At 40.6% G+C, this 21,865-nt stretch overlaps 2 protein-coding genes across 4 annotated transcripts in view; both read left to right on the top strand.

Annotated features, from left to right (window-relative positions):
• Window positions 1-1,283: 1,283 nt before the first annotated feature.
• LOC137215990 (large ribosomal subunit protein uL30-like) lies at window positions 1,284-12,391 on the top strand. The gene has a single exon (XM_067721620.1). It carries the CDS (start codon window positions 1,317-1,319, stop codon window positions 2,058-2,060), a length of 744 nt encoding a protein of 247 aa, XP_067577721.1. The 5' UTR covers window positions 1,284-1,316; the 3' UTR covers window positions 2,061-12,391.
• Window positions 12,392-17,771: 5,380 nt separating this feature from the next.
• HGSNAT (heparan-alpha-glucosaminide N-acetyltransferase) overlaps window positions 17,772-21,865 on the top strand; it is a 46,854-nt gene continuing 42,760 nt past the window's right edge. For 2 of the 3 annotated variants that reach the window (XM_067721506.1, XM_067721508.1), the window contains exon 1: window positions 17,772-17,924. In XM_067721506.1, the coding sequence (XP_067577607.1) occupies window positions 17,822-17,924 (103 nt within the window). In that variant the 5' untranslated portion in view covers window positions 17,772-17,821. Of the gene's footprint in view, window positions 17,925-18,500; window positions 19,797-21,865 lie in introns of those variants that run through there. The other variant, XM_067721507.1, reaches the window with a different exon arrangement.

Below are 21,865 nucleotides of genomic sequence, written 5' to 3'. Positions count from 1 at the left end.
TATTCCATGCAAATGGAAACCAAAGGAGAGCAGGGATAGCTATACTTATATTAGACAAAATAGGCTTAAATCAGAAACTGTAATAAGAGAAAAAGAAATTCATTATATAATGATAAAGGAGTCAACTCATCAGGAGGGTATAACAATCGTAAATATATATGCACCCAACAATGGAGCACCTAAATATTTTAGCAAATGCTCCCAGCTCTGAAGGGAGAAATAGACAACAATGCAATAATAGTTAGAGCCTTCAATGCCCCACTTTGAACAATGGACAAATCAGACAGAATATCAAGAAAGAAACATTGGATTTGAACTGTACTTTAGACCAAATGGATCTAACATATATATATATATATATATATATATATATATATATATATATATATAGAACATTCCACCCAACAGTAGCAGAATACACATTTTCCTCAAGCACACATGAAATATTCACCAGGATAGATTATATTGTTAGGTCACAAAACGAGTATTAACAAATTTGAGAAGATTGAAATCATACTGTAACAAATTTGAGAAGATTGAAATCATACTGACCATCTCATCTCATTTTCCTACCAAAATGGTATGAAACTAGAAATCAGTAACAGGAGGGCGAAAACAAAGGGAACAGAAACCAATGAAATAGAAAACAAATGGACAACAGAGAAAATTCACAAATGTGTGGAAATTAAACAACACACTCCTTTTTGTTTTGTTTATGGTTTCCTTTTCTGTGCAAAACTCTTAAGTTTAATTAGGTCCCGTTTGCTTAATTTTGTTTTTATTTTCATTACTCAAGGAGATGGCTTGAAAAAGATATTGTTGCAATTTATGTCAAAGAATGTTCTGCCTATGTTTTTCTCTAAGAATTTTATAGTATCTGGCCTTACATTTAGGTCTTTAATCCATTTGAGTTTATTTTTGTGTATGGTGTTAGGGAGTGTTCTAAACAACACACTCCTGAACAAAGAGTCACAGAAGAAATCAAAAGGGAAATTTAGAAAAATTCCTTGAGACAAACAAAAATGAAAACACACTATACCAAATCTTACAGATGTAGCAAAAGCAGTTCTAAGAGGAAAGCGTATGTATAGTGATAAATGTCTACATTAAGAAAAAAAAGATTTCAAATAAACAACCTAACTTTACACCTCAAAGAACTAGAAAAAAAAAAACTAAGCCTAAAAGTTAGTAGAAGGAAGGAAATAACAAAGATCAGAGCAGAAATAAATGAAATAAGAGACCAGAAAGTCAATAGAAAAGGTCAATGAAACTAAGATCTGATTTTTTTAAAAACATAAACATGGAGAGTTGGAAAGATGGCGGAGGAAGAGCCAAGAAAAAAGATCCCTTTGGTTCCAGAAAATCTCCTGAAAAAGAGGAAGGCTTATCAGGCCCTGAAAGCCACCCAGGCAAAGCAGGCGCTTTTGCAAAGGAAGGAGCAGAGGAAAGGAAAAGAGATCAAGTTTAAGCGACTAGAATGGTTCCTACATGATTCCTGGCAGCAACTACGTGACAAGGTGCGACTCAGACGACTAGAAGTGAAACCTCATGGCTTGGAAGTGCCATATAAACATTCCTTGGCCTTTGTTTTATGCATCGAAAGGATTAATGGGGTGAGTTTACTGGTGCAGAGGACCATTGCAAGACTTCGCCTGAATAAGATTTTCAGTGGTGTCTTTATGCAAGTAACTCCTCAAACCATAAAAACGCTTCGTATAGTGGAACCTTATGTGACCTGGGGATTTCCAAATTTGAAGTCAGTTCAGGAACTCATCTTGAAACGTGGACAAGCCAAGGTCAAGAATAAAATCATCCCTTTGACAGACAACACAGTGATTGAGGAGCACCTGGGGAAGTTTGGTGTAATTTGCTTGGAAGACCTCATTCATGAAATTGCCTTTCTGGGGAAGAATTTTCAGGTGATCTCAGGGTTCTCGCGCCCTTTCCAACTCTCAGTGGCCCGTCACGCTACCAAGAATAGAGTGGGCTTCCTCAAGGAAGTGGGCTCACCTGGCTATCGAGGTGAATGCATCAATCAGCTTATCCAGCAGCTGAACTAAACCCAGCATATCTGAAAGCACAGTGCCTTGGAAGCATGTGTTTTTGTTTTATGGAATTGTTACCCAGTATCTTCAAGCAAGATTATTTTCTGCTGTATCTTCAGAAACTGGAGGGAAAGGGTCAGGGAAAAGATGGTGATGTTCAGGGCAGGCACTTTTCATCCCACTTCAGTTCCAAGAAAAAATTCCTGTGTGTTTTCTGCAAAGACCGCCGTCCACCTCTGAAACCAGCAAAGGACTTGTGTCATGGAGGAGAGAGTCCTGTTTTATCACACCTATCCTGGGACTTCATGTTGGTGAATGAGCAAATACCCACATATGAATACAAGACAGCAGTGGACCAGGCCCAGGGACATATTGAACCTGGGGTATCCAAGGGCCTTGTTTTAGAAAGAACTTGAAATACAATTAGAAAGAAGCACACAAAAACAAAAACAAAAACGAACAAACAAAAAAAAAACATAAACATGGACACACATTTAGCTAGACGAAGAATAAGAGAGGACTCAAATAAATAGAAATGAAAGAAGATATTCCAACTGCACCACAGAAATACAAAGCATCATAAGAGATTACTGTGAACAATTGTATGTTAACAAATTTTATAACCTTGAATAAATGGATAAATCCCTGGCACATATAACCTACCAAGATGGAATCATGAAGTAATAGAAAATCTGAACAGACTAACAAGTAGGAGATTGAATCAGTATCAAAAACCTCCCAACAAAGAAAAGCCCAGGACCTACAGTCTTTACTGGTGAATTCTACTAAATATATAAAGAATAATTAATACCAACCCTTCTCAAACTTTCAAAATATTGAAGATCAGGGAACACTTTCAAACTTATTTTATGAGACCAGCATTACACTGATACCAAAGCCTTGCTGGACACTACAAGAAAAGAAAAACTACAGGCCAATATCCCTAAAGGATATATGAATATGAACCAAGGATGGTTCATTCAACATGCTCTAATCAATCAATGAGATGCATCACATTAACAGAATGAAGGGTAAAAATCATAGAATCATCTCAATACGTGCAGAAAAAGAATTTGACAAAATTCAATGTCCTTTCATGATTAAAAACTCTCAATAATAAGGCATAGAAATAATGTACCTCAACATAATAAAGGCCATACATGACAAGCCTACAGCCAACATCATACTCAACAGTGAAAATCTGAAAGCTTTTTCTGTAACATTAGGAAAAAGACAGGAATTTCCACTCTCACCACTTCTATTCAACATAGTACTAGCTAGAGTAATTAGGCAACAAAAAGAAATAAAAGGTATCCAAGTTCTTAAAGAAGAAGTAAAAATGTCTGTATACAAATGACATGATTCTATATATAGAAAACCCTAGACTCCACCAAAAAAAAAAAAAAGTTAGAACTAATACATGAATTCAATGAGGTTGAAGGATACAAAATCAATATACAAAAATCAGTTGCTTTTCTATATGTTAACAAATTATCAGAAGTAGAAATTTAAAAAACAATTCTATTTACAATAGCATTAAAAACAATATTTAAGAATAAATTTAACCAAGAAGATGAAAGATATATATGCTGAAAGCTATAAGACAGTGATGTAAAAATTGAGGGAGACACAAATGAATGGAAGGATAGCCCATGATTATGGACTGGAAGAATTAATATTGTTAAAATGTCCATACCACCAAAGACAATCTGCAGATTAAGTGCAATCCCTATCAAAATTCCAATGACATTTTTCACAGAAATAGAAAAAACAATCCTAAAATTTGCTTGGAATCATAAAAGAATCTGAATAGCCAAAGCAGTCTTGAGAAAGAAGAACAAAGTTGGAGGCATCACAATTCCTGATTTCAAAGTACTGTATTACAAATTTATAGTAGACACAGACCAATGGAACAGATTTGAGAGCCTTTTATAAACCTTGATTTTGTCAAGAGTGCCAAGAATACTTAATGAGAAAAGGATAGTCTCTTCAATAATGGTGTTTGGAAAACTGGATATCTACATGCAAGAGAATCAAACTGGACCCCTATTTTATAACATTCACAAAAGTTAACTCAAAATGGATAAAAGACTTAGAATGTAAGACGTGAAACTGTAAAACTCCTAGAGGAAAACATAGGTAAAAAGCTCCTTGATGTTGGTCTTAGCAATGATTATTTTATATGACACCCAAAACCTCAGGCAACAAAGCAAAAGTAGACACCTGGGACTACATCAAATTAAACAGTGTCTGTACAGCAAAGGAAACAAAATGAAAAGGCAACCTATAGAATGGTAGAAAATATTTGTAAACAATATATCTGATGGGTTAATATCCAAAATATATAAAGAACTTGTGCAACTCAATAGCAAAGAAACAAATAATTCAATTTTAAAATGGGCAGAATAGACATTTTTCCAGAGCAGACATACAAATGGCCAACAGGTACACAAAAAGTGCTCAACATCACTAATCACCAGGGAAATGCAAATCAAAACTACAATGAGATATCACCTCACACCTGCTAAGATGGCTTTTATTAAAAAGACAACAGATAACAAGTGTTGTCCAGGCTGTGGAGAAATTGTGCACTGTTGGTAGGAATGTAAGCTGGTACAGCCATTATGGAAATCAGTATAGAGGTTCCTCAAAAAAATTTAAAATAGAGCCGTATGATCCAACAATCCCACATTTGGGAATATATCTGAAGTAAGTGAAATCAGACTCTCAAAGAGATATTTGCACTCCTATGTTTATTGTAGCATTATTCACAATAGCCAAGATATAAAAGCAAACTAAATGTAAGGAAGATGTGAAAGAAAATACACATACACAAAAAACATTATTCAGCCATGAGAAAAAAGAAAATCCTGCCATTTGCAACAGCATGTGTGAAACTAGAGGACGTTATGCTAAGTGAAATTAGGCAGACAAAGAAAGATAAATACCGCATGATCTCACTTATCTGTGGAATTAAAAAAAAAATTAAACTCAGAGAATAGAATGGTGGTTACTAAGGGCTGGGGAGTGAAGGAGGTGGGAAGATTCCAGTCAAAGGGTACAACAAGTCTTCAGTTGTAAGATGGATAAGCTCTGGGAATCTAGTGTACAGCATGGTGACTATAGTTAATGTGTGTGTACTCTAGATTTTTGAAGAGTAGACCTTAGGCATTGTCTCTACAAAAAACAGTGACTGTGAGGAGATGGATGTATTAAATAACCTGATTTCACACAGTATACTATGTCAAATCATCATGTGGTACCCTGTTAATAGATAAAATTTTATTGGTCAATTATTCCTCAGTAAAGCTGAGAAAATATTGCAAACATTTTCATCATCTCAAAACCCTTGATACCAATTAGCTATCATCCCCTATCTTCCCATCCCTCCCCCAACCCCAGCCCTAAACAACCACTGATCTACTTTCTATCTGTACCGATTTCTCTATTCTGGACTTTCATATGAATGGAATCATAACATATGTGAACTTTTGTGTCTGGTTTCTTTCACTTAGCATAATGTTTTCAAGGTATATCCAAGGTGTAGCATATATCAGCACTTCATTCCTCTTTAGAGCTGAGTAATATTTTGTTTTATCCTTTAGTCCATTGATGGACATTTGGGTTGTTTCCACTTTGGGCTATTATGAATAATGCTGATATAAGCATTTGTGTACAAGTTTTTGTGTTTTCATTTCTCTTCTTATATACCCAGGAATGGAACTATTGGGTCTTTTGGTAACTCTAGGTTTAATCATTTGAGGAACTGCCATTAAACAGACTATTTTTCAAAGCATCTGCACTTTTACATTCCCATCAGCAATGTATGAGGGTTCTGATTTCTCTACATTATCTTTTTGATCATAACTCTCCTAATGGGTGGGAAGTGGTATTTGATGATGGTTTTTCTTTGGGGTGGGTTTACTTTTATATATTTTTAGATGAGCCTTCTGATACTTGGAATTTGAGTGTCCTTACTGTTAAAATCAGTCTCACAGAGGCTCTGTTTCTTATATGTGAAATAGGAAATGACAATAACTTTCTTCTAGAGTGGTTTTCCCGCTTTTTAAATTATAGTAAAATATAAATAAAATTACTATATTTAAGTGTGCAGTTCAGTGGCATTAAGTACATTCACGGTGTTGTGCAACCACCACTACCGTCCATCTTCAAAACTTTTTCATCTTCCTCGAGGGAAACTCTTTATCCATTCAACACTAACTCCCCATATTCACCAACCTGCCCCACTCCCACCCCAAGTGCCTGGTCGCCACCATAATGCTACTATGAACATGGGTGTACAAATATCTGTTCTGAGTCCCTGCTTTAAATTCTTTTGGGTGTATACCCCAAAGTGGAATTCCTAGATTATGTGGTAATTTTATGTTTGATTTTTTGAGGAACCACCATACTGTTTTCTACAGTGGCTGTACCATTTTACATTCCCACCAGCAATTACACAAGGGTTCCAGTTTCTCCACATCCTCATCAGCACTTGTTATTTCCCCTTTTTCTTTTTTTCAATAGTAGCATTCTAATGGATGTGAAGTGGTATTGTGGTTTTGATTTGTATTTCCCTAATGATTAGTGATGTTGGGCATCTTTTCATGTGTTTATTGGCCATTTGTATATCTTTGGAGAAATGTCTATTCAAGTACTGTGCCCATTTTTGAATTAGGTTGTTTGATTTTGTTGTTAAGTTGTAGATGCTTTTTATAAATACTGGATATCAATCCCTTATCAGATATATGATTTGCAAATATCTTCTGCCATTCCATGGTTGCCTTTTCACTATTGATAGTATCCTTTGATGCACAAAAGTTTTTAATTTTGATGAAGTACAATTTATCTATCTTTTCTTTTGTTTTCTGTGCTTTGGTGTCATGTCCAAGAAATCATTGTTAAATCCATTATCATGAAGTATTCCCTTCTGAGACTTATAGTTTTAGCTCTTGGATCCATTTTGAGTTAACTTTTATATACAGGGTACAACTTATTTTTTACATGTTGCTTATCCAGTTTTCCCAACATCACTTGTTTGAAAACACTGTATTTTCCCCATTGAATGGTCATGGCACCCTTGTCTAAAACCACTTGGCCTTATATGTGAGAGTTTATTTTTGGGTTCTCCATTCTATCCCTTCAGTCTATTTCTCTGTCTTTATGACTCAGTATCATATGGTTTTGATTACTATAGCTTTGTAGTAAGTTTTGAAATTGAGTATGTGAGACCATATAAGTTTTAGATTTTTTTTCTATCTGCAAAACACACCATTGGGATTTTGATGAAAATTGCATGGAATCTGTAGATTGATTTTGGGTAGTATTGACATATTAACAGTATTAAGTCTTCCAGTGAACAGGAACAGTCTACCCTGTTCCTTCATGAGCAGGGTACTCACTGTGCATTTGATGTGTATTTTCCTGATGACTAATGATATTGAGCATCTTTTCATATCCTTATTGGCTATTTGTATATCTTCCTTGGAGAAATGCCTGTTCAGATCCTTTGCTCATTTGTTTGCCCTTTTTTTTTTTTTTTTTTGATGCTTGCTTTTAAAGTTTATTGACACCTGTTTGGTCCCAACACAAAAAAACAGCACTTGAACCACAGAAAAAGTTCAAACAAAATAGAGAGTTAAGAAAAACATCTCTTCCCCCAAGCTCAATCCAAACAGTGCAAGATGGGAAATGGGGTTTTGGTGATAACTTTTGTCTTTTTTTAAACAGATAAATCTAATCTGGTATATCTTTCCACCCAGAAATAATGAATTTCGCTGTCTTAATTCTCATACATCATTTTGTCACATCATTCAATTAAGCCTCCAGATTAAAAAAAAATGGATAGCAATTGGACTGGCCATTGTGGAGTACATTATGAACACAATGAGCTTCGCTGTATTCTCACATCTTCAGCCAGCAATTGTTGGAGCTACACACACGTCCCAGGCTGACTGGTGACTCCAGTGAATGATTCAACCACACCTACACCACAGCACACAACTCCAGTCTCTTCTTTGTCTGTTGCCCAAAGAAGCTGCTCTTTGAGGCTGTTCCTAGTGACTTGTAATGGTGCCTCTTACATCTTTAAAGTCCACATTCCTTACCTTCAAGCAAAACTAAAGTAGCAGTGCAGTTTTCCCAGCACTGCTTATTGAAGAGGCTGTCTTTTTTCCATTGTATTCTCTTTCCTCCTTTATCAAAGATAAGGTGACCATATGTGCATGGGTTTATCTCTGGGCTTTCTATCCTGTTCCATTGATCTGTATTTCTGTTTCTGTGCCAGTACCATACTGTCTTGATTACTGTAGCTTTGTAGTATAGTCTGAAGTCCAGGAGCCTGATTCCTCCAGCTCCATTTTTCTTTCTCAAGATTGCCTTGGCTATTCAGGGTCTTTTGTATTTCCATACAAATTGTGCAATTTTTTGTTCTAGTTCTGTGAAAAATGCCATTGGTAGTTTTATAGGGATTGCATTGAATCTGTAGATTGCTTTGGGTAGTATAGTCATTTTCACAATGTTGATTCTTCCAATCCAAGAACATGGTATATGTCTCCATCTGTTTGTATCATCTTTAATTTCTTTCATCAGTGTCTTATAGTTTTCTGCATACAGGTTTTTTGTCTCCTTAGGTAGGTTTATTCCTAGGTATTTTATTTTTGTTGCAGTGGTAAACGGGAGTGTTCCCTTAATTTCTCTTTCATATTTTTCATCATTAGTGTATAGGAATGCAAGAGATTTCTGTGCATTAATTTTGTACCCTGCTACTCTACCAAATTCATTGATTAGCTCTAGTAGTTTTCTGGTAGCATCTTTAGGATTGTCTATGTATAGTATCATGACATCTGCAAACAGTGACAGCTTTATTTCTTCTTTTTCAATTTGTATTCCTTTTATTTCTTTTTCTTTTCTGCTTGCAGTGGCTAAAACTTCCAAAACTATGTTGAATAATAGTGGTGAGAGTGGGCAGCCTTGTCTTGTTCCTGATCTTAGAGAAAATGGTTTCAGTTTTTCACCATTGAGAACGATGTTGGCTGTGGGTTTGTGATATATGACCTTTATTATGTTGAAGTAGGTTCCCTCTATGCCCATTTTCTGGAGAGTTTTTATCATAAATGGGTGTTGAATTTTGTCAGAAGCTTTTTATGCATTTATTGAGATTATCATATGGTTTTTATTCTTCAGTTTGTTAATATGGTGTATCAAATTGATTGATTTGTGTATATTGAAGAATCCTTGCATTCCTGGGATAAACCCCACTTGATCATGGTGTATGATCCTTTTCATGTGCTGTTGGATTCTGTTTGCTAGTATTTTGTTGAGGATTTTTGCATCTATGTTCATGAGAGATATTAGCCTGTAGTTTTCTTTTTTTGTGACATCTTTGTCTGGTTTTGGTATCAGGGTGATAGTGGCCTTGTAGAATGAGTTTGGGAGTATTCCTCCCTCTGCTATATTGTGGAAGAGTTTGAGAAGGATAGGTGTTAGCTCTTCTCTAAATGTTTGATAGAATTTGCCTGTGAAGTCATCTGGTCCTGGGCTTTTGTTTTTTTGGAAGATTTTTAATCACAGTTTCAATTTCATTGTGATTTGTCTGTTTATATTTTCTATATCTTCCTGGTTCAGTCTCCGAAGGTCATGCTTTTCTAAGAATTTGTCCATTTCTTCCAGGCTGTCCATTTCATTGGCATATAGTTGCTTGTAGTAATCTCTCATGATCCTTTGTATTTCTGCAGTGTCAGTTGTTACTTCTCCTTTTTCATTTCTAATTCTGTTGATTTGAGTCTTCTCCCTTTTTTTCTTGAGTCTGGTTTATCAATTTTGTTTATCTTCTCAAAAAACCAGCTTTTAGTTTTATTGATATTTGCTATTGTTTCCTTCATTTCTTTTTCACTTATTTCTGATCTGATCTTTATGATTTCTTTCACTCTGTTAACTTTGGGATTTTTTTGTTCTTCTTTCTCTAATTGCTTTAGGTGTAAGGTTAGGTTGTTTATTTGATATTGTTCTTGTTTCTTGAGGTAGGATTGTATTGCTATAAACTTTCCTCTTAGAACTGATTTTGCTGCCTCCCATGGGTTTTGCATCATCGTGTTTTCATTGTCATTTGTTTCTAGGTATTTTTTAATTTCCTCTTTGATTTCTTCCATGATCTCCTTGTTATTTAGTAGCATATTGTTTAGCCTCCATGTGTTTGTATTTCTTACATTTTTTTTCCTGTAATTAATTTCTAGTCTCATAGCATTGTGGTTGGAAAAGATACTTGATACTATTTCAATTTTCTTAAATTTACCAGGGTTTGATTTGTGACCCAAGATATGGTCTATCCTAGAGAATGTACCATGAGCACTTGAGAAGAAATTGTACTCTGCTGTTTTTGGATGGAATGTCCTATAAATGTCAGTTAAGTCCATCTGGTTTAATGTGTCATTTAAATCTTGTGTTTCCTTATTTATTTTCATTTTGGATGATCTGTCCATTGGTGAGTGTGGAGTGTTAAAGTCACCTACTATTCAGTGCATGTTCGTGGGGAACCTGGTGCTAAGCCATTCATAGACGACCTGCTTCTGGGTCAGGGTTTCGTATGTAGCAGAGCAGCTCCCTCGCTGCGATCTATTGAAAGTCAGCCCTTGACACAAGGGTTCGTCGAAAGGTAATAAAAAAAAAAATTAAAGTCTCCTACTATGATTGTGTTACTGTCAATTTCCTCTTTTATGGCTGTTAGCATTTGCCTTATGTATTGAGGTGCTCCTCTGTTGGGTGCATAAATATTTACAATTGTTATATCTTCTTCTTGGATTGATCCCTTGATCATTATGTAGTGTCCTTCTTTGTCTCTTGTAATAGTCTTTATTTTAAAGTCTATTTTGTCTTATATGAGAATTGCTACTCCAGCTTTCTTTTGATTTCCATTTGCATGGAATATCTTTTTCCATCCCCTCACTTTCAGTCTGTATGTGTCCCTAGGTCTGAAGTGGGTCTCTTGTAGACAGAATATATATGGATTCTTGTTTCTGTATCCATTCAGCCAGTCTATGTCTTTTGGTTTGAGCATTTAATCCATTTACATTTAAGGTAATTATCAATATGTATGTTCCTATTACTGTTTTCTTAATTGTTTTGGGTTTGTTTTTGTAGGTCTTTTCCTTCTCTTGTGTTTCCTGCCTAGAGAAGTTTCTTTAGCCTTTGTTGTTAAGCTGGTTTGGTGGTGCTGAATTCTCTTAGCTTTTGCTTGTCTGTAAAGGTTTTAATTTCTCCATTGAATCTGAATGAGATCCTTGCTGGGTAGAGTAATCTTGGTTGTAGGTTTTTCCCTTTCATCACTTTGAATGTGTGCTGCCACTCCCTTCTGGCTTGCAGAGTTTCTGCTGAAGAATCAGCTGTTAACCTTATGGGGATTCCCTGTATGTTATTTGTTGCTTTTCCCTTACTGCTTTTAATATTTTTTCTTTGTATTTAATTTTTGATAGTTTGATTAATATGTGTCTTGGCGTGTTTCTCTTTTGGTTTATCCTGTGTGGGACTCTCTGTGCTTCCTGGACTTGATTGACTATTTCCTTTCCCATGTTAGGGAAGTTTTCGACTATAAACTCTTCAAATATTTTCTCAGACCCTTTCTTTTTCTCTTCTTCTTCTGGGACCCCTATAATTTGAATGTTGGTACGTTTAATGTTTTTTCAGAGGTCTCTGAGACTGTCCTCGATTCCTTTCATTCTTTTTTCTTTATTCTGCTCCCTGGCAGTTATTTCCACCGTTTTATCTTCCAGCTCACTTATCCGTTCTTCTGCCTCGGTTATTCTGTTATTGATTCCTTCTAGAGTATTTTTAATTTCAGTAATTTTGTTGTTCGTCATTGTTTGTTTGCTCTTTAGTTCTTCTAGATCCTTGTTAAATGTTTCTTGTGTTTTCTTCATTCTGTTTCCGAGATTTTGGATCATTTTTACTATCATTACTCTGAATTCTTTTTCAGGTAGGTTGCCTATTTCATCTTCATTTATTTGGTCTTTTAGGTTTTTACCTTGCTCTTTTGTCTCTAACATTTTTTTTTTGTCATTTCGTTTTTTTTGTTGTGTGGCGCTGTAATCCTGTCTTACTGGTTGTTTGGCCTGAGGTGTCCAGTACTGGAGTTTGCAGGCAGTTGGATAGAGCTGGGTCTTGGTGCTGAGATGAGCACCTCTGGGAGGCCTCACTCCAATTGATATTCTGTGGGGTCTGCGGTTCTCTGTTAGTCCAGTGGTTTGGACTCAGAGCTCCCACCAGAGGAGCCCTGGCCCAACCTCTGGCCTGGGGACCATGATCCCACAACCTTTGTGGCACAGTAAAAAAAAAAAAAAAAAAAAAAAAAAAGGAAGAAAGAAAAAAAGCAGCAGTACAATATCAAAGAGTAAAAAACAAAATAGAATTAGGAAGATAAAAATTATATTAGGAAAAATAAAACTATAATTGAAACAACTGCAACATGGTAAAATAAAGCCACAACAGAAAAAAAGAAAAAAAAAGGGGGGGGGAACAAGCCAGAAGGAGAGAACAATAACAAAGTATAAAGAATAAAATAAAATTAGAAAAATAAAAGATTTTTTAGGAAAAATAAAAATATAAAAGGATCAACAACAATGAATCAACAAGGTAAAACAGGAAAATGTAAGAGGAAAAAAAAGCGTTGGCTCTGGGGGTGGGGTTTAGGTGGGGGCTGGAACTTCGGCAGGGGCAGGGTTTTGGGTGGGGCGGGACCTAGGTGGGTTGGGGGTGACATTAGAGCATGGGCCGGGGCCTAGGCGGTGAAATGTTCAAGTGTGGGCAGGGCCTCTGCTTAGGACCTGCGCAGAAGGGGAGCAGCAGCACGTGGAAAGGAGGGCCTCTGTTGTATGGGGTTCCTGAGTTTGGAGGTAGCCACCTGAGTGAGGGTGTGTGGGTGGGGTTTAGGCCCAGTGTGTTGGAGGGGGTCTCAGAGGGGGTCTCCGAGTGTAGACGTGGGGCCCCGGACGGGGGCGTAGGGGTGGGGCTTGGGCTGTGCCCGGCAGGAGGGAGGCTCCGAGGGCAGAGGATTAGGCCCGGGAGCCCTACAGGTTCCCCGGTGCCTAAGAGGACAGGGAAAGCGCTGGCCCCGTTCCCTTCCGTTCCTCCGTGCCCTCCCCCAGGGTCTCCCCCATCAATGCTGGACCCCTAACTGTGGGTGGGTCCCGCTGGGTGTAGGAACTCCTCCCCTCCCGTAGCTGCCCCTCAGGGGTGCCCGTCCTGTAGGTCCGGCCTTTACTTTTGCTCCCCCTTCCATCCCTCCCACTCCCTCAGGACCCATGCTGCTGGAGGGGGCCTCGGTGAGCAGAGGATCAGGCCGGGGATCTCAGCAGGTTCCTGGGGGCCCAGGTGGGCAGGGGAAACCTGTCCATGCTCCCTTTTGATCCTCTGCCCTCCCAATGGGCCCCCTATTTCCCCCTTCAGGCATGGGATCCCTTCCCCTCCCCCAGCCACCCCTCAGGTGGGCCAGTCCCATCCTGCCTCCACTTTTCCTCTCTCTTCACTTCCCCCAAGCCCCACATCCTACCCAGTTGGGGTCCCTCCCATCCCCTTAGGTGTCCGTTGTCCCCCTCCGGTGCCTGGTAGGTGCCCTAGTTGTGAGGAGACACAAATTTGACGTCCTCCTAGTCCGCTGTCTTGATTCCGCCCCCTCTTTTGCCCATTGTTGAATCAAGTTGTTTGGTTTTTGTTGCTGTTGAGTAGGAGTTCTTCATATATTCTGTATACGAGTTCCTTATCAGATGTATGATTTGCAAATATCTTCTCATATTCTCTGAGTTGTCTTTTTACTTTATTGACAGTGTCTTTTAAAAAAATTTTTAAAAATTTTGATGAAGTCCAATTTGACTATATTTTTCTTTTGTTAGTCATGCTTTTGAGTAACAAAGAATCCAAGGCCAAATCCAAGGTCATGAAGATGAACCCCTATGTTTTCTTCCAATAGTTTTTTAGTTTTGACTCTTACATTAAAGTACTGAGTTAATTTTTGCATATGGTGTAAAGTAAGGGTCCAGCTTCACTCTTTTGCTATATGCTATATATGCTATATGCCTATCCAGTTGTCTGAGAACAACTTGTTTAAATGTCTACGATTTTTTGTATTCCTTTGACCCCTCCACCCACTGCAGTCTGAACTTTTCTACTACTACTGTCCTGAAACTGCTGTCACCAGGTCACTAATGGCTAAATTTAATGTGCACTTTTCAGTCCTTTCCTTTTTGAAATCCCCCTTGACTGCTGTGGCTTCCCACCCCCAAGCTTTCTCCCACCCCTCTGGCTTCTTCCGCTCAGTCTCTGCCCACCCCACAGCTCCCGGTTTCCGTTTTTAGCCCTACACACACTACCTGGGTAATCTCATCCTCTTTCACAATTTCACTTGCCACATAAGTACTGATTTTCCCCAAATACTTAACTCTCCTTTTATATCAATGTGATTTGCAAATCATATATCTTATGTGTGATCGATATCCAGTATATATACAGAACTTCTACAACTCAGCAAAAGACCCACAAACCATCCAGTGAAATGAATAGACATTTCTCCAAAGAACATCTCAAATTCAACATTTCCAAAATAACTCTTCTCTGCTTCAAATTTGCTGCTTTGTGTATGCTACATCTGTACATGGCATCCCATCCATGGTGATTTCCCAAGGGAGAAGCTCAATTTATATATAATAAAATGCAACCATTTAAAGTATTCATTTCAGTGAGTTTTGATACATTTATATACTTGTGTCACCACCCCTACAGATAAACACAATGCATTTCTATCTCTTCTGGAATTTCATATGTGCCCCATCCCATTCAATCCTTTCTCCACTGCTGGCCCCAGGCAATGACTCTCTGCTTTATTCTTAGAAAGATTAGAATTTCTTTTCCAGAGTTTCATGTAGTTGGAATCATGCAGTATGGTATATACCTTTTTGAGTCTGTCTTCTTTCATTCAGTGTAATGTTTATGAGATCCATCCATGTTTGTTGCTTATATATATTTTGTTAAATTTACTTACGTATTCATTTAAAAAACTTACTGTAAATGCTATTTTAAAAATTTCAATGTTCAATTTTGTTTATATCTAGGTTATAAAAATACAATCTATTTTTGTATATTGACTTTGAATTTCGTGACCTTGCTAAATTCACTTTAAGTTCTAGCAGCTTTTATTTTGTAGATTCCTTAAGATTTTACACATATATAATCATGTCATGTTTGAACAAAGCCAATTTATGTGCTTTTAATTTCTTTTTCTTGCCTTATTGCACTGACTGGGACCTCCAGGACAGTGCTGAGTAGAAGTGGTAAGGGCAGATATATTTGCCTTGTTCTTGATTCTAGGCAAAAAATGTTGTCTTTCAAGTGTCATATTAGCTGTAAGTTTTTCATAGATGCCATTTATCAGATTGAGGAAGTTGCCTTCTATTCCTATTTTGTTGAGAGTTGAATAGATGTTGAATTTTGTCCAATTTTATTTCTGCATGTGTTTGTCACATTGGAATCATATGACCTGCTTTGGCCAGTGAATGCCAGTCACAGGCATCTCTCTGCTGGGCAGGAGCCAGTGTAGGATTTGCTACATCATTTCTCCATGGCTGCAGTCATGGTAGAATGAAGCACTGGACATGAATGTGAGCAAGACATGAGCTTTTGCTGAAAAAAGCCACAAGACTGGGTGTCTGTTTATTGTGCATTATAGCTTAACAGAGAAGTTTCTTGCCCTCAGGACAAACTCTTTGCCTTCATGGATCTTACATTCTAGTGCAAGGGAAGCAGAAAAACAAACACACATTATAATGTCAGGTAGATATGAGTAGAATGAAAACCAAAGCAGATATAGCAGGACACAGGGATAGAGAATGTTTTAGTTTTAAATAGGGGTATTGGGGAAGAAGGTAACAGGTGAGCTGAGACCTGAATGAAGTGAGGGAGGGTCTGTGAGGTGTCAGGGGAAGAGTGTTCTAGGTAGAGGGACCAGCCATGCTCAGCCCTAAGACAGGAATTCCAGATTCTTCTGGGCACGGAGGTTTGTGACAGAGCTGAAAGAGCCATCCTCGAAGAGGAAGCAGAGAAGGGCACATCCACCCAAGGGGCCCTGTGGCCCATTCTGGTTTTGTGGGGACCAGAGAAGCTGTTGGACAGCAGATGTCTAGTTGGCGATGGTCTTGTCATACTCCTTATACACCAGTGTCCCTCAACTCCTGGGATTTTGAACAGTGGGGCCGGGCAAGGAGGAAAAAAGGAGTCACCGAACTTCTTCCTGACCTTCAGGCACAGAGGTTTGTTTTCTCTGAGAAAACCCATGTGACTGACCTTTATTAGATAGTTCATGACCATGACTTTCCTGAAAGTTATCTCCACCGTAAAACTCAACAGCTTGCTACTGTCCTTAAGAAGAAGCCTAAACTCAACTCTATTGTCGAGCTCACCTCCTGTCTCCTCCTTCCCCTCACAGAATTCTGCTTCCGTCACACTGGGTCTCTTTCAGTTCCTGCACTGAGACGTGCTTTCTCTGAGCCTTCGCAAAGGCTGCTCCTTCTGTTAGGAACGCTCTTCCTCCCTTCTCCTGGCTCACATCCCTCACGACTCAGTTTAAATGTCCATCCTCCTGGGAAGCTTCCCAGACTAGCTTAGGTGCTTCCATCAAATGCTATCTTAGCGTCTTGTCCTTCTATGAACATAGCACTCATCACACTGTATTGTAGCTTTACAAAGTTATCAAGTCATTCAATATACAGAGAAGTATAAAAAATAATATAGAGAGCACGCATAAATCTATCACCCTACCTAAGCAATAACTTCTCTGGCTGAAGCCCACCGTGAAGCTGGACCTCAACATTGTGCCTCCTCCCTATTCCCAGCCACGGCTTAAATTCAGTGTTTAACTTTCCATATGTATCTTTATACTTTTATTATACATGCATATAAGCCTAAACAATATACCTATTTTGCTTGGCTTTACACTTTATGTATGATATTAAAAAGATATGTCTGCAACTTGCATTTCCCTCTCAGCCTTATTTTTGAGATTCATCCGTGTGGACACAGGTAAGTCTAGATCATTTCTACTGCTGTATGCATTACACCACAATTCATCCATTTTCTCCACTGATGGACATTTAGATCATTTACAGGTTCTTGCAGTTTCAAACCACTCTGCCTCAAGCATGACTGGATCTGCCCTTCATGCGTATGTTAGTTTCCCCGGGCGCAAAGCTAGGAGTGTAACCGCGGGGTCATCGTGCCTGCGAGGCTTTAACTTCATCCGGGACTGGCAACCAGCTCTTCCAAGTGGTAGTAACACACGGTGGCTTTTATGTCGCAACTCTCCCTCTGGATAGCAAACGCCTTGGGGGCTGGGACTCAAGAACAGTGGACAGAGGACACTAACACCCGTTTGTATGGCGAATGGCTGGACGCAGGGATTCAGCGTAATGTCGCTCAGCGGGTGGTGAGGGACCGCGGAGCGGCGGCTCGGGGCCTGCGGGGCCCTCTCTTCCCGACGCGACGCGTCTCTCCTCAGGACAAAAAAAAAAACAACAACCCAAAAAAAAGCAAAACCCTGCGCAGCGGTTCCGGGTGCGGTGAGCTCCCCTCCCCCGGAAGATCCGCCCCCGCCCCGCCCCCGCGGTGGCTCGCGCCCCGCCCCCGGGGCCGATCGCCGGGCGATGACGGGCTCGCGGACGTGTGCGGCCGAGCAGCGCGGGTCCCGGGAGCGCGGCGGCGGCGGCGGCGGCGGCGGCGGCGCGGGGTCGGCGGGCGGCATGAGCGGGACGGGGGCCGCGGGCTGGGCGCTGGCCGCGCTGCTGCTGGCCGCGTCCGTGCTGAGCGCCGCGCTGCTGGCCCCCGGCAGCTCCCCGACGCCAGGTGAGTGCGCGCTCCGGCCAGGCCCGCGGGGCGGCGACTGTCCCCTCCCCGGGGCGGCGCGCGGGACAGCTCGGGAGGAGCAGCGCCCGGAACTCGCGTGTCGTTTCCGCCGCGCTGTCGTGGCGGGGCCGGGGCTCGTGCACGGAGGCCGACCCGCGGGAGGACGCAGGAGGGCGGGAGTGGCGCTCCTCGGGCTTCATGGAGTGCCTTTGACCCGGAGACCTGTCGCCCCCTAATGCAAAGCTGATCGGAGCCGGGCCGGCGCCCCGCTCCGTCCGCCGCACGGAGGGGTTGCGGGGGACCCGCCGGAGCCGCGGCCCGAGCACGCAGCTCCGTGCGCGGCGGGACGGAGAGGCCGGCTCGGCTGTGCTGGGCTCCGGGGTCACCGCGGCCCGGGCCGGGGGCGCAGCGGGAGCGCGCGGGAGGCGGCGGGCGCGGGAGCTGGCGGCCGAGGCGCGGGGTCGGATCTCGAGCGAGCCTCCCCGGCCCGCTGGGCGGTTCCGCTTCCATGGTGACGGGCGGAGCGCCGGGGCTGCGGTCTGCAGGGGCGCCCCGGGCGAGGTCGGCGGCCTGGGAGGGCTCGGGGGGATCGGTGTTCATGTCCGGCAGGGAGGAGAGGAGAGGTGAACCTCGGCTCAGCGAGCGTTTCCCCAGCTTGCCTGGTCTCCGAGCTTGCCAGGGAAGTGGAAAAAAAAAGGCAAATTCCAGGACCTCCCGCTAGACCCCTTGGACGAGGACCCAGGGCCCTAGAAGATCTCAGTCCCATGCCCCTCCCCAGGGGATGCTGTGGTCGAAGGTCAGCCCTTGGGATCAGCCAAGGGCAGCAAACCCGGTTCGGTCAGTGTTGGGGAAGGTCTGCTTATCACCTGGGTAGCTGGGGGGCCACTTGCCTCTGCTCCCTTCATCCCATCACCTTTGTATCAGAACGCGGGGGTTTTGGTGTCAGCGTGTGTGGTTCAAACTGCCGCTCCTCCTCGATCAAAATGTTGTAGGGAGAAGACAAAATCAATTTTGAAAAAGCATCTTAGCTGATTACGTTTAATACAGTGTCTCCCCCGCCCCCGAGCTCAGTCTCGTCACTCCCTCCCTTTTATAATCGAGCAACGGACCTCAAGGGGTTACATAATCTGCCCTGTCACAACTTGTCAGAGACTGAACCCGTACAACGCTCTATTTTTGTGCTTTAGCATCAGTTAATACTGATAATTATTGTAGGAAAAAGGTAAGTTTCTAAGCAGTGATTCTGTGTAGTGAGGGAGAGCATACTAGTAGCGTTCTGAAGCCATCCACTCCCGAACCTTCACAGAGCAGTGTTGCCAGGTCAGCCAGGCTTTTAGTGCCACCTGGAGGCCAACTTTGGGCGGGACAGATTCCTACTAAGAACTCCACCTTTATATGATTTGTGGACTCAAGTTTACTTGAAAAGAAAAAAAAAAAAATTAAGTAGACTATGTCTTTTCAGATATGCTCAGCAAAGACACTTACGAGCAGGGAGCTAGAACCAGAAATTGAGTATTTGGATATGAAGTAAAAGCCTAATATGCGAGCAGTACAGTTACTTGGGCACTATTGAAACGTGACTTTGTTTGGTTTATTTCCTCACCAAGACATTGTAGACAGGAAGAGGGAATTGTCTGTTGTATGTAATGCTCCTTGAGGCTGCCCTGGTATTTCTTTTTTTAAAAAATATTTATTTGGTTGCGCAGGGCGAGTTGTGGCAGGCGCGCTCCTTAGTTGTGGCATGCAAACTCTTAGTTGCAGCATGCATGTGGGATCTAGTTCCCTGACCAGGGATCGAACCCTGGGCCCCCTGCATTGGGAGCGCGGAGTCTTAACCACTGCACCACGAGGGAAGTCCCTGCCCTGGTATTTGTAAGTTCAGCTGTTGGCAGCTTTTTCTAGAAACTGAGCATCAGTTTCAATTTCGGCGTCATATTGGATGGCTTAGGAATTTCGTCCTTTGTGTTTGTGTGTGTGTGTGTGTGTGTGTGTGTGAGTGGTACAGACTACACACTCATTGGGTTTTTAAAAAATTTATTGTATTGAACTATAGCTGATTTATAATGTGTTAATTTCTGCTGTATGGCAAATGATTCAGTTATACATATATATACATTCTTTTTCATATTCTTTTCCATTGTGCTTTATCATAGGATACTGAATATAGTTCCCTGTGCTCTATAGTAGGACCTTGTTGCTTATTCATTCTATATATAATAGTTTGCATCTGCTAATCCCACAGACTCATTGGTTTTTTTAAAAATGCTCAAATAATGCAAAAAGGTACAAAGATGTCAGAATCCCCTGGCCTTACACTCACAGTGTCTGTTGCTGCTGTTTTGAGGAGGGTAAGTGTTGATGAGGGTGTGGAGAAAAGGGAACCCTCCTACACTGTTGGTGGGAATGTAAATTGGTGCAGCCACTATGGAGCACAGTTTGGAGGTTCCTCAAAAAACTAAAAATAGAACTGCCATATGATCCAGCAATTCCACTCCTGGGTATGTAACTGAAGAAAATGAAAACATTAATTCAAAAAGATACGTGCACCCAGTGTTCATAGCAGCATTGTTTACAATAGCCAAGATATGGAAGCAACCTAAGTGTCCATCAACAGATGAATGGATAAAGATGTGGTACATATATACAATGGAATATTACTCAGCCATAAAAAAGAATGAATGAAATAATGCCATTTGCAGCAACATGGATATGAGGGTATTATACTAAGTGAAATAAGTCAGAGAAGGGCAAATACTGTATGTTGTAATTTATATGTGGAATCTAAAAATAAAATGAATGAATATAACAAAACAGAAATAGACTCACAGATATAGAGAACAAACTAGTGGTTACCAGTGGGGAAAGGAAAGGGGGAGGGGCAAGAACGAGGGTAGAGGATTAAGAGATACAAACTGCTATGTATAAAGTAAACTACAAGGATATATTGTATAGCATGAGGGATATGGCCAATATTTTATAGTAACTTTAAATGGAGTATAATCTATAAAAATTTTGAATCACTATGTAATACACCTGAAACTAATATATTATAAATCAGCTATACCTCAATTTAAAAAATACAAAAAATAAATCATACTGGTTGGGCAGAGATTCTGATTTAATAGGTCTGGGGTGGAGCCAGGGCATTGGTATTTTTTTGTTTTGTTTTTAAATTATGTATTAATTAATTTATTTATGTTATTATTTTATTTATTTATTTATATTTTATTTTTGGCCGCGTTGGGTCTTTGTTGCTGCATGCGGGCTTTCTCTAGTTGCAGCGAGCGGGGGTTACTCTTCATTGCAATGTGTGGGCTTCTCATTGCAGTGGCTTTTCTTGTTGTGGAGCATGGGCTCTAGGCACATGGGCTTCAGTAGCTGTGGCATGTGGGCTCAGTAGTTGTGGCTCCTGGGCTCTAGAGCGCAGGCTCAGCAGTTGTGGCACACGGACTTAGTTGCTCCGCGGCATGTGGTATCTTCCTGGACCAGGGCTCGAACCCATGTCCCCTGCATTGGCAGGCGGATTCTTAACCACTGCACCACCAGGGAAGTCTGGTTTTGTGTTTTTTTTAGCTTGCCAGGTAATTCTGATGTTCAGCTAGCATTAGCCCTTCATACAACCTTATATAAAATAATATTGATGACAATTAAGAGCCTTCAAAGTCTGAAATTCACATGGAAAAATTAAGCATGAAACAAGAACCGTATTTCACCCACCACTGAAGACTCATAGAAGTATGAATAAAAAGAGTAGTTACTACAGCTCTGAAGGGATGATGCTGTATAGAACAATTACGGAGGAAAAGGTCAACAGCTAGTGACTATAAATTTGCAAATGGAAGCTCTCAAACCTGAACAAGGGAAATGAAAAAGAGAAATACTTGAAAACATTATGACAAGTATGACAAAGGATTTAATATCACAGGGGCTAAGTGGTTAAA

This window comes from Pseudorca crassidens, chromosome 21 (assembly GCF_039906515.1).
Source record: "Pseudorca crassidens isolate mPseCra1 chromosome 21, mPseCra1.hap1, whole genome shotgun sequence".
Lineage (NCBI taxonomy): Eukaryota > Metazoa > Chordata > Mammalia > Artiodactyla > Delphinidae > Pseudorca > Pseudorca crassidens.
This window is presented reverse-complemented; position numbering and strand designations above follow the sequence as displayed.

Excerpts from the sequence above, each read along its gene's own strand:
- LOC137215990 (XM_067721620.1), top strand. The coding sequence starts at position 1,317 with ATGGCGGAGGAAGAGCCAAGAAAAAAGATCCCTTTGGTTCCAGAAAAT.